General features: G+C 39.5%; 1 protein-coding gene across 1 annotated transcript in view; it reads left to right on the top strand.

Annotated features, from left to right (window-relative positions):
* The window catches only part of CFAP44 (cilia and flagella associated protein 44), a 1,689,287-nt gene that overhangs the window by 1,624,322 nt on the left and 52,291 nt on the right, over positions 1–12,674 (top strand). The window contains exon 36 of the mRNA XM_044073142.1: positions 3,671–3,872. Within this exon, the coding sequence (XP_043929077.1) occupies positions 3,671–3,872 (202 nt within the window). The remainder of the gene's footprint in view (positions 1–3,670; positions 3,873–12,674) is intronic.

Below are 12,674 nucleotides of genomic sequence, written 5' to 3'. Positions count from 1 at the left end.
CTTGAAGATTTTTGTCTCCTACTTATGCAGATATTTTTGAAACTTTTGGATGACTGAAGGGCTGCAGAGTATATGTGATGGGTAGGTTGATACCATTTTGTTATGTAGGGTATATCAAGGAATAGCTGATTATCTGTCAGCCTATGGGTACGTGATATTTGGAAATGCATTATCTTGTTTTTAAGACTCTTCCACCTCACACTGCTAAGGGCTTCACAGTGATGTATACTAGGCACTATGTCAACTGCAGACATAATGACTACATCGTATATCATTTCCAACTTATTGCAAAACTTCTTATGAGGTTGCCCATAGCTATAGATATGTTCAATCATTTATGTAATAATGCAGCCTTTTCTATATTTCATCTTGTATTTGCTACTGGCTGCCTGTAATGGTTCTCAAATTTTGGTGCCTTATCTTGACTGTTGTTTCTACATGCTATATATCTATAATTAGTACAAAATACTTCCCACTGAATACTGGTTTAATAGTTCCCAGAACAGACCTATGAGGGTTTGGGTCACCCTCATTTATGATTTAACATCCAAAGAACTTTAGTTGTTCATCATATTGACCACTGCTGCAGTTCAGCAATAGAGTGGTTCTCCCTTGCCCACTGTGAGAGGACCCTAACAGCCACAGATGACATGGATAACTCCCAGTCCATAGTGGCTGTAGGTTGTACACTAGAGATATCTGAGGAAAAAGATAAGTGGCATGAGGAACAAGCAGAGTCAACTACGCGCGGTAGAGGCAAATTACTAGTCTAAAGTGGAAGCAAAGGCTGTTTGCTTAACTTTTTTTTTATGTGGCTGGAAGAAGGACCAACTGTAGAACTGGTAGTTTGTTCCATAGTCAAGCTAAAAATGATGCCTCTTTCCCAGGGAAAACAAGCAGCAGAAACCAAAGCTAAAAATAGTGCCTCTTTCCCAGGGAAAACAAGCAGCAGAAGCCATTAACAATTTGGTCTCTAAAAGTCACCTTTTTAATCAAAAACACAGTAAGAAGCACCTTAAGACATTTACCAGCCCCCAAAAGTAAAATAAACACAATTTCACTACCAAAAATGGTTTTGAATTACTTTGGCAACTTCTAAACTGACAGGAAAAAGGTGTACTCCTTTTTAAATTAAGTTTCATGACAATCTGTTAAAACACAAACTCATAACTTAAAAATAAGTTTCCTAAACAGGAAAGTACTATAAAACAGCAATTATTTAATGAGGAAAGTTTTCTCCAAAGGGAACTATTCTGTCCAACAAAGGAATAGCAGAAGCCAACTAGCTAGAGCTACAGGGTTTTGTCTTATATACATTTTCTGAAGGATTTGAAGTCAGTAACTCAAATGTATGTCACTGTTTTGTGACATCAATGTTCAGCTCATCCCTCTGATTTGTCAGAAAGCCACTAATTTTATGAGGAATAGACCACAAATAGGAGGCAAAAATCTGACATTCTGTGAAATTCTGGACAGTTATGCTTGGCACACAAACCTGTCTTTTTAGTCAGCTCATTTCAAGCTAACACTTTGTGTGTGTGGAAGGTGCCCTGGAGCTTTGGAAGCTGGCCAGCTGTTATATTCTTGGTAGGATATAACCCATATATCTAAGACTACTGCAGCAGTGGTCATTTGAGCATCTGCTGCTATGGTAAGTTTACTTAAATAACTGTTCTTTTTTTTTTCCTCTGTCATTAGAAAGTACTGTGCTACCATCTCACCAGTAAGCCAAATGAAGCCAGATTACATTGTTTGAGCCAGAGTATTAATATCACACCAATTGTGTAAAAGGTGGCAGTATTGACAGCCTACATTATCGCAGCATTTCTTATGTAAACTACCATCCTTTTGGTGAATATTATACCTAGCAATAAGTCCATCAACAACCATATGAAACATAAGTCAGGGGAGTAAAGGATTAAGTAAGCATTGTACTAAACATCTGTCTCTGTGCACTAGAACATGATGCTTCTAAACAAGTGTACCAGATTTGGATTGAAACCAACTTCATAGTTGTGACTAGTAAGCAGTGTATGATTTTCTATATTAATGGCCCTAGAGAAGTCCAAATATAAACTAATTACATAGTGGCCTTTGTCTCAGCATGACGGTACCTGGTCTATTTGCTTAATAAATTATGCATTCGTGTTACAAATGATGTTACTGATTTGGCAGTGAACTTACTGAATGCTGGGAGAGACTATGTCTACCCCATAGTCACTGAAGTGGATAAAGTGGATATTCACAGAATGAAATAATTGAAAGATGAATGAATTTTACATTTGCAGGATGAAATAATATTTTTAGTGCAGTTTCATTAACACTTATTTTGACATTGCCATCTACTCTTCTCCTTGGCTGCTACTTGTAACAAGGCATTGAACTAGGTGTACCAAATTCTGGTTGTGAGTAAACAAAATTGATTTCACACAAAAGATGCTTCCCTCTCCAAGAGAGGGTGTAGCCCACTGAATAGGAAATATAGAGGGCTTTACTCTTCATGGAAAAAAAAATCACACATTAAGTTGTGCTACATGTGGCAAAATGTGCTATTGAGCCATTGTACACATGCAGAAACGTCTGGCAGCATATGGACAGTGGCACTGCACTGACTAGCCCATGCCTTTTTCGTGCTGTCTTCTGAGATGCTGTGACAGAAAGAAAGACAGCAGGCTTGAAGAGACAAACAAGATTGTGTTACTTGAGTTAACCTAGATGACCATTTGTACTCTTGATCCAGAAGGCTAAACCACTCTAACTATGACTTTTTGGAGCATAGCAACAAATGGAAAAATTAGCAATTTAAAGGACATTGATATGTACTCCCTGGAGGAGAGAATGGAAAATAAAAGTAAAGATACAGACATTCAGGTACACTACAGAAAGGGACAGAACACAGAAATACATCATGTTCGAAAGAACCTGAAATACCAGCATTAGCTCTCATTGATTTATTTTAGCGGGAAGCACAGTTCATAAAGAACTTTAGGCTATATTTGTCTACATTACAGGTGGACAACTAGAGCACTCAAGTTATAAGTATATTACCTAGTCATAAAGAAATACTTCCAGGGAATAGTTACAGTAGGTATACCACTGACCCTCATCTTATAATACAGATGCATAAAATAAAGTTAATTACAGTTGTATTTCTGAATATCGGTATGCATGAAGCCATTGTGTTTTATCCTATAATAATTGGTATTGAAATCATACTGGGGAAAGTACAAGATACAGTAAGGGATTAAAAGCTTAATTATGTGTCTCCAAAGCAAGTATAAATTTAAATAGGACTTTTATTTATTATCCCAGAGTTGATAGCATTTATTAAAGGAAAGAGAGGGTGTAGCCCACTGAGTGAGGTATAGAGAGGGCTTTACCTTTCATGGAAAAAAATCATACATTGTGTTGTGCTCCATGTGGCAAAAAAGTGCTGTTGAGCTTTTAAATTTCTCTGTAGGTGCATGGAACTACCACTCAGACATTAGGTAGCCAAATCTCTACCGGGAATTCTGATTTAACATTTCAATTCTGCACTGAAAAATGCAAATGACAACAGCAGAGATTAACAGCTTTATGTGCTTTTAATACCTAATATGATGTTGTAGCTTCTGTTTACACTAAGCAGGTAACTGTGGTTTTCCTTTTCCCCTGGGTATACTGACAACAGGTTGAATATGTAGTAAATGGAGTCCTCCCCAATGACCTATCACAGGCCCTCATCTTTACAAACCAAGCATTAGTATCTCTTCAACAACGTATACGAGAACTGCAGCAGGAGAAATTGGAACAGCGGGAGTTATACCATCAGGCCCGACAGCAGCATGTCCAGATTGTCCGGGATCGGAAGGAGATGGAAACCAAGATACAAAGTAAGGAGCCAATGTATCTAGTTCTGTTGTGTTTTACATGACAAAATTAGTGTGATGTACTCTGTAGATTTCTGGTTTCTTGAGTTATGGATGCATCTTCAGTGTTCTGCTTGCTGGACTGCTTTGATGGCCTGATAATGAGATGCTACTACTGATTGTTTTAATTGCCTTCTGTCTTCATGATTTCATGTTTAATTCCTATCAGGACTCCTTGCATAAAGGTGCAACAATTGGACCAAACATCATGCTGTAGTAAGTTTTGCGGTAACAGGCACATAACTTGAACTGACTTTTTGATGTGAAGTAAATAAAAGGATGAGCAGGAAGAGTTTAAATGATATGTCTAAAATTTCACCCTTTTGCAGGTGTTTGTGTGCTAGTAGCTCTTGACACACACAGTCTGTCACTTGCTCTAAATATCAAGTGCCCTAACTCCTACTTAATTCTCCAGCTCTCCCACCACCCTACCCTACTAAACTGTATGACCCTAACAGAGCCCTAACTCTAACCTAATCACTCCCTTACCCGTGTCGTCACTGACTAATCCTAACAGTGCAACTCCCCTTACACTCCCTAAACCTAAATTCCCTGATCTCTCCCTAATCTTAAATCTCCACTCCCTATCCCTAAAGTCCCTAATTTACTCCCTAATCCTAAAACACCTCTCCACCTTCCAAATCCTAAAGTCCCTATTCACTCACTAAACCTAAAACTGTACTACCTCTCCCTAATCCTAAACTCCCCTCTGGCTCTCTAAATCTAAATCCTCCCTCCCACCCTCTCCCTGCCTGAAAACCTAAGCTACACTTCCACCCCAACTCACTGTCTCACCACAGCAGCCATACTTAATTTGCTCAAACTTGAATAATGTCTTCAGGCAAGGTGCAGAAGCTACACTATCTCCACATGACTGCTGCACCTTACCTGAACACATTATTTGCATCTGAGCACAAACAGCAGCTCATGTTCATAGGTTCATAGGATGATACTAGGCTATTGGCCCCGAGAACCTTATAAGCCTAGCCAAGAATTTCACCCATGTTCACTCAAAGTCAGCACCTGTTTCCCCTGACCAGCAGGGAATAAGGTGGGATCCCAGGGGTATATTTTCTGTTTCCCATCCAGTCATCCAGGTTTCTCTTTAGAGAGGTACTCTGCTTGACATGGAGATGGAGTCTATTCCACAGATGGGAGAGTCTTTGGGACACAAATCTATTCTGCCAACAAATTCTGTTAATGTCACAGACCAGGTTAAAGCCTTGAGTGTGGGTTGGGCGAGTTGAGTTTGTCTTAATATATGCAGTAACTCCGTCAAGGATGGGTCTGAAATGGCCCTGTATGCCAGACACAGTTCACTTCTGAGCAGCCTGTATGAGACTGAGTAGAGGGACAGGGCTTTTAGCCTGTCAGTATAAGACAGGCATTTGAGACCCTGGATTTTCCTGGTCAGGAACCTCTGTGGCCTCTCCAACTGCTGCATGTGCTTGGTAAGGTACATGCTGAAGGGGACATTGTACTTGATAATGGGTCTAATAAGGGAGGAGTACAGGGGTGTTATGACCTTCTTGTTCCTGGATAAAATACCCTTACTTATGAAGTGGGCCATGTAGAAAGCCTTCCGTAACAACGGAGGCAATGTAGTGGTCAAAAGTCAGGTTGCTATCAACCTGGGTGCCCAAGCCTCTCACAACTGATTGCATGCTTAGTATGTTGTTATTAATGTGATAATTAGTGTGTATGACATTTTCTCCAAAGGGGATAATGATGTATTTCTTGGCATTCAGTTTGAGGCCATGCTTCTGGCACCAGTCATTAGTTTGGGTAAGGCTGTCTTGGAGGATGTTCACATCACTAAGAGAATTTAAGACATTAACGAAAGTCAATAGTGTGACCACTCTGAATTAACTCCCTCTCACACCAACGAACAGATTTTCTTCAATAAAATGAATCAGAGGGAGAAACACAGCAGAAACAATATAAAAAACATTAATACAGTTAGAGCTTTCACATCACAGATGCTTCTTCAGACCATGAATAAAACAACATATGTTAAACCACTTTATATACTTTCCAAGTTCTAATAAGTTGCTGTTGATTAATTAATTGCATCTATTTGACACTCAAGTTAAAGCAACAGCATATTAATAGGTATCTAGTCTGAAACATATTGCAGCTTACTAACTCAAACAACTTCTCTGATTCATTTTATTGAAGAGAATTTAAGACAGTGCCCAGCCTGCAGTCATCTGCAAACTTGCTCAGCCACAGACCACTGGTTTTGGCTTGCACCTCAGAAAAGTACATCCCAAACAGTAGAGGCCCCAAGAACGAAACTTGGGGTACACAGCTCATTACGGGTCTACTACTAGAGGTGGCTTCCCCTACTTTGACTGAGTGGGTTCTATCAGTGAGCCAGTTAGCTACCCATCTGGTAACATATGGGTTATGTCTAGTTGGGAGAGTTTATTATGTCTGAGTGGGGAATAGTGTCAAAGGCTTTGGCTAGGTCAAGGTAGGCTGTGTGCACTGTCTTCCCCTCATCCATGGCGTTGGTGGCTGTTTCAAAGAAGTCAACCAATTTTAACAGGCATGGTCCCCCTTTGACAAAACCAAACTGTGTGGGGTCAAGCATTTGGAGGTTGCCAATGTCCTTATTTATAAGGTCCAAGATAATGTGTTCCATGGCCTTGCCGATTAGGCTAGTTAGGCTGATGGGCTATAATTGCCTGGGTCAGTGGACACTCCACCTTTGTGTAGAGGGCTGACAGTGGCTGTCCTCCATTCAGCTGGGATGAAGCTTTTGCTCAGGCTTTGGTTGAATAGGATGTCTAATGGATCTGAGAGTTCATGCCTGAGTTCATGTAGGATACAGCCAGGGATGTTATCGGGTCCCATGAAGACTGTATTTTTTTCCTTTGAGAGGGCAGTAAGGACCTGCTCCCTGGTGATGAGGGGAGGGGGGGGGGCAGGTGCTGGGGATGTCCTGGTTTACTGATGGGGGACAGGGGAATGAAGTTTTCACTGAACCTGTCTGCCAATAGGTTGGCTATATATATGGCATTTGTGTATGTGGTGTTATTGACCACCAGTTCAGAGCAGATTTGGGTGTTGCCTTTGAGATTTCAGACATATGTGAAGAAGACCTTGTGATTGTCCTTGGTGGATGTTCCAATTTGGACTCGAAGTTAGCCTTAGAGGATTACAATAGTGACCTTATTTGCTTGTTCAGACAAAGGAGAGATTGCTTCCAACTTGGCACCTGCTCCTTCTTGGCCCTGGACAGCAATTTTTTCCTTCTATTATAGAGTTGGTTTATTGCTGCTGTCCACCAGACAGGTTTACTCTTCCTTGAGGAAGATGATTTGGTCCTGTCAAGTATTTCTGAGTCTGTACAGCTATCTAGATGCTCATATAGTTTTTTGGTGTAGGCTTGGACATTAGCACTAGTTCCAACTGAAGGGACGGTGGCTGTGAAGCTGCTTATACCTGCTCTGAGGAGATTGTTCATAGGTAGGTACTAGGCTGTCGGCCCTAGGGCCTATACAAGCCCAGCCAAAAAGGTACCCTGGCTTTTGTCACCCAAGAAAATTATTTTCCTGTGCCACTGTCGAGCAGAGCCACAGAAGTGATCCCCGGGATGAATTTCCTATTTCCCATCCAATCATCAAGATTTTTCTTGAAGAGTACTAATGAGGAGCTTTGTTTGATATAGATAGGTAGTTTATTCCAGAGTATGGGAAGTCTCTGGGACAGGAATCGATCCCTCCAGCATGTTCTGTTTATTGTGGTGACAAGGTTTATGTCCCTAGAGCATGTAGCTCAGAGGGATTGGGACTTCTTTAAGTGGAGCATGTCCAACAGCACTGGGTTTGACATAGTTTTGTATGTTAGGCAGAGATCACCTCTGAGTAGGCGATATGCGACGGAATAAACCTGGGAGTTTTTTGAGACGGTCTGTGTAGGGCATCTGTTTGAGGCCGGTAATCCTCTTTCTGCGGTCTTTCCAGTTGTTGTAGATGTCTTGTGAGGTATATACAAAAAGGGGCGTTGTACTCTATAATGGGTCCAATAAATGATGAGTAGAGGGGAACAATGACCTCTTTTTTTTCCTGGATGAAAAACCTTTTGTGATGAGGTGTGCCATGTATAAGGATTTTCTGACTACTGTGATGATGTGATTATCAAAGGAGAGACTACTGTCCACCTGACAAGAAACGTTCTCCACAAATAAAGATAATGGATTACTTTATTTGCCTTTTACCCCAAGACTGTCCTTCCATGAGCAGCACTGTGTGACCAGTGTAGCATGTAGTCAGCTTTGGAAATTTTTTTCATTTGACAGTGACAAGGGGGTCAGGGGAGATGGTGACTTCAAAAGTGATCGCTTTATGGTTGGATCTTACCAAGGAGGAGCTACAAGATGCTTAAGTCACTGACTGTGAGACCATAGCTTCTGAGGGTCTGGGTCTCAAGCACTTGTGGGAGAATTTTCTGCTCACACAGTGCTGTTCATGGAAGGACAGTCTTGGGTAAAAGGAAGCAAATAAAGTAATCCATTATCTTTATTTGTGGAAAACTTTTCTTGTAATAGTAAGGACATTTCATCTTATACTGAACAATGATTGTCCTTGTTCAGCTTGATTTTCAAGCAAATGTTTAACTAAGTGCAGTGATGGTCTTATGTTACTGCTCTTCTGATGTTAGTTTACACATGCTCCATGCAAGAGCACTGTTAGCAAACAGTCAGGTCTTCTCACTTTTTCAAAGGTATTGGTTATTTAACTGCATTCTTCCCTAAAGTAGTTTGTTTTGGCATTTCATCTTACTTTTCAGTTGACAAGTGTTAAAGATTTTATTACATGGTCATGCTATGACAAAAACATACCTTAAGGTTGAATTTGGAGTGCTGTTTGTTATGAAATGATTTCCATACTTACAGATGTAAGTAAACATGCCTCTGATAGTCTAGTAAACAAATAGCCACTATAAGATTTTCATGACTATATATGTATGTATTTCAAGTCAGTCAGTAAGAGAGAGAGAGAGAGAGAGTGTGTGTGTGTGTGTGTGTGTGTGTGTGTGTGTGTGTGTGTGTGTGTGTGTGTGTGTGTGTGTGTGTGCGCGTGCACTTGTGCATATACATGCATGCATGTATTGTATCTGTCTGTGTTTATTTTGTCCTGGGACACTATGTGATATGTACAAATGTTACTAATATGGAGTCATTTAAAATATTAAAGTTAAAATCCTCTTATTTACAGAAATGAAGACTGCATAATTTGAGATAGAGACACTAAGGATCAGGGTGAGGGGTAAGGAATCCAAGGAATGTCAAGAACTAATAGTTTAAGAATGTTAGCGAAACTGAATGAGCTAGAGATGGCTCTAATTGTCTCATATTAAAGTGAGATCTCCCCAGGCACACCTTACTGTCCACACAGTTCTGCCACCCCACTAGACTACTATTTGAGCACTGTACAAAGCAAGTTTAAAGCACTCCTGGTGAATGGAATCTTCTTATCAATGGTTTCTAAATATATTATGCCTGAGGTTGCACAAAGTGAAAGAAAAGGGAATGATTTTTAAATGTTTTGATACAACCCCAGAAGTAGTTATTTTATAGAATGTGGGCAGGGGCAGAGCCTCCCCATTGGTGAGGTGCAGAGAGACAGCCCTGTCCCTTGTAAAGAAGCATTTGATATGCAGTTGTCATTGGCTAAATATTCCTTGGTGATTTACAGAATGAGAGTAAAATTGTCCTTGGTGGGCTTGGTATTGGATGCTCAGCATCAGCTAACTCAGTGTAGACTCAAACTAATACATGGAAAAGTAGTTCCTGCAACCTCTGTAATGATAAATCTTTGAAAATTTACACTGTAGGATGTGTACCCTTCAGACAAGTGAAACAAAATTATCACCCATGTCAGCTGCATAAAAGACAAAGAAGAAGGCTCCTTTACTAGTTCACATGCCTTTAAAAAAACACAAAGTATTCCCATAAATACAATACCACTTTCATTCATGTTGCTTTTGCTGCAGAACCTACAAAATATCAACATAAAAGAGAATAATCAAAACACCTGAGGGTATAAGATGGTATATAGGTTTATAGGTTCATTGGTTCATAGGTAAGTGCTAGGCAATTAGTCTGTAGACCTTTATAAGCCTAGCCATTAAAAAAAATCAAAACTTGCCTCTAGGAGGGCAAGAAAAGATAGACCAGGGAGACTTTAAGGCTTCTCTTCTGATTAGCGAGGTTTACCTTGAAGATGTCAAAGGTGCTGTACTGTTTGGCACATAGTGGAAGTTTGTTCCAGAGGTGAAGGATATACTGGAATATGAATCTACCGTGCCAAAGTCTCTTATAAATCTGCGGATGAAGATTTAGTTCCTTTAACTGGGTATTTGAGGTACCATTTTTTTATGTGAAGGAATAGGTGGTCAAAGAGGTTTGGATCTTTCATGGCTTGCAATATTAGACACAGATCTCCACGGAAGAGTCTATAAGAGGCTGATAGAGAGGGCTGCCACCCTGTCCTGATAACTAAGATTTTTGAGGTCACTAGTGTTTTTAGTAGGTCTTTCAAGTTGAGTGATATGAATATACAAATATACTTTTATGGTTAGAAACAAAATGTGATTGTGGTTACTGGTTCTGACAGCTCTGGTTGACATTCTTCCTACACTTTACTGTGTTTAGCTTTTACAGATATCAGTGATTCTTCCTCTGTACTGTATTCAGTTTTGCCATGGACAACATGGGATCTTAGTTTGGCTGCTTGATCAAATTCTTCAGTTTCAGGCTCCAAACTTTCCCATAATGTTTCATGTTTTACTCCGTCTCCAGCTTGTAAAACTCTAAGTCTTGTGGAATTTCTATCATTGCAGTACTCCTCTCTCTGCTGATTTCTGTCCAGCATTTTCTCTACTATGTATTCATTTCAGGCATCAGCAAGCCAGATGAATTAAGTAATTTGCCTTTTTCAAACTTCTCCCCATTAAAAACTGAGGTAGTAAGATATGGGATCCCTGTACTAAAGTATTCCTATATTTAAAGTTTTTAAATGACATTCCTCATAGCTTTTGTTACGGTGCTTTCTCTTGAGATTTTTTTGTGAAGTTCTGTCCACTGTCAATTAGACTGCAGATAGAGTGGAAAAAGGTATTTCATATATTAAATCCCACTCATATACAAATCTTCTGAATTCCTAACTTCTGTACTAAAGTCATTGTCTGACATGTCAACATCAGGTATCCTAATACAAGAATGTGGATTTCAACATACTAATGTGGGCGGCACAGTGGTGCAGTGGTTAACATTGTCACCTCACAGCAAGAGGTTCTCCGGTTCGATTCTCGGCTGGGGTGCCTTCTGTGTGGAGTTTGCATGTTCTCCCTGTGTTCGCGTGGGTTTCCTCCGGGTACTCCGGTTTCCTCCCACATTCCAAAAACATGCATCTGGAGAATTTCTCCCCGGGCCTCCGCTGAAAACAGGCTCTGTGGAACCTAGTCGGACATTCCCGGTCAACAAATGATAAATAAAATAAATAAATAAATAATCACACCTACTTCTCTTTTATGTTCCAATTTGACTATTTCAGAAACTTCTAATAATAATCCATGAGTAAGGGTTACACGACATACTGATCTAGATAAATCTGTAGCCACTTAGCTGCATGGAGGACCTGACAGTGGGTATGCTAGCTTCTTTTCTTTACATTACTGTTATGGTACACATTTCACATGGCACTGCTTGTTTTATCTGAGTCAGCTTTCCAGGCCAGTACATTATATATCTTGCCTTGTCTTTGTACTTTTCTAAACAAAACTATTATTTAGGTTTTCTTTGAAACACTTGTCTTCTTGGTTGATTAGGAACAATTATTTTGTCAGCTCCAAAGGTATTTATTTTCTGTTTTTTTGTTTTTTTTTTGCTCTAACCACCTTTCATTGTTGTCTTTTCTGGCAGCTTTGCAACCTGCACCTAACAGAATACACAGCCTTACTAAAACTTAATATCACCCATATTGTGAAACATGACAAATGAATGTTCACAATGAAATAGTTTAACAATGAAGCACCTGTAGTTAATTGAGTATTTTGTAAAATTTCTTTTTTTTATGTCCATTGCTCATTTCCTAGGTCAGGCTACACCTTGCTGAGGTAAAATAATTTCAGACATATTCGGTACAAACCAGAATTATCTGCAATACCTGCTTGTCTTCTGTTTTAACATTAGCACCATTGCTCTTTTTTCTGAATAAACTTCAGTTCATCTGACTTCAGAATATGACTCATTTACTTTAGGTACATTGCTGTTATTTAACTTGAACTTAAGGTTGTAGTCTTACCTGGCTCAGGAATATAAATATGCCTGCTTTGGTAACACGAGATAATCTAATCTAATTATTCTATTCTCTCAATTCTTCATTTCTAATCATTCATTGATCTTTCACTTCAGTTATATGTGTTGATCTATCATCTATCTGTTATGCTTTCAACTATGTCAAAAATTGTACATGTTATCTATGACCTGTAAATCATAGACAATATGATTGTAATAGGCCATAAGATAGGTCAAATCTTGTACATAATGTGTTCAGCTTATTTTTTAGTAACAGCTTTGTAACTGATGTCATACTTTCTGTTTTTGCAACATGTATTATATTGTTCTGTGCACAGTATTGCATAGCTTATATTATTGTCATGACTACCACATGGCCCGCGTAGTGGCTGAAAAGGGTCATGAACTAACCCACCCAACCAGTTATCAACCAAAAAAATCTGTTCAGCAGATGTATT

This window comes from Protopterus annectens, chromosome 5.part1 (assembly GCF_019279795.1).
Source record: "Protopterus annectens isolate FY-2018-M chromosome 5.part1, PAN1.0, whole genome shotgun sequence".
Classification (NCBI taxonomy): Eukaryota; Metazoa; Chordata; order Ceratodontiformes; family Protopteridae; genus Protopterus; species Protopterus annectens.
The sequence above is the reverse complement of the archived record's forward strand: the minus strand, read 5'-3'. Positions and strand labels throughout refer to the sequence as shown.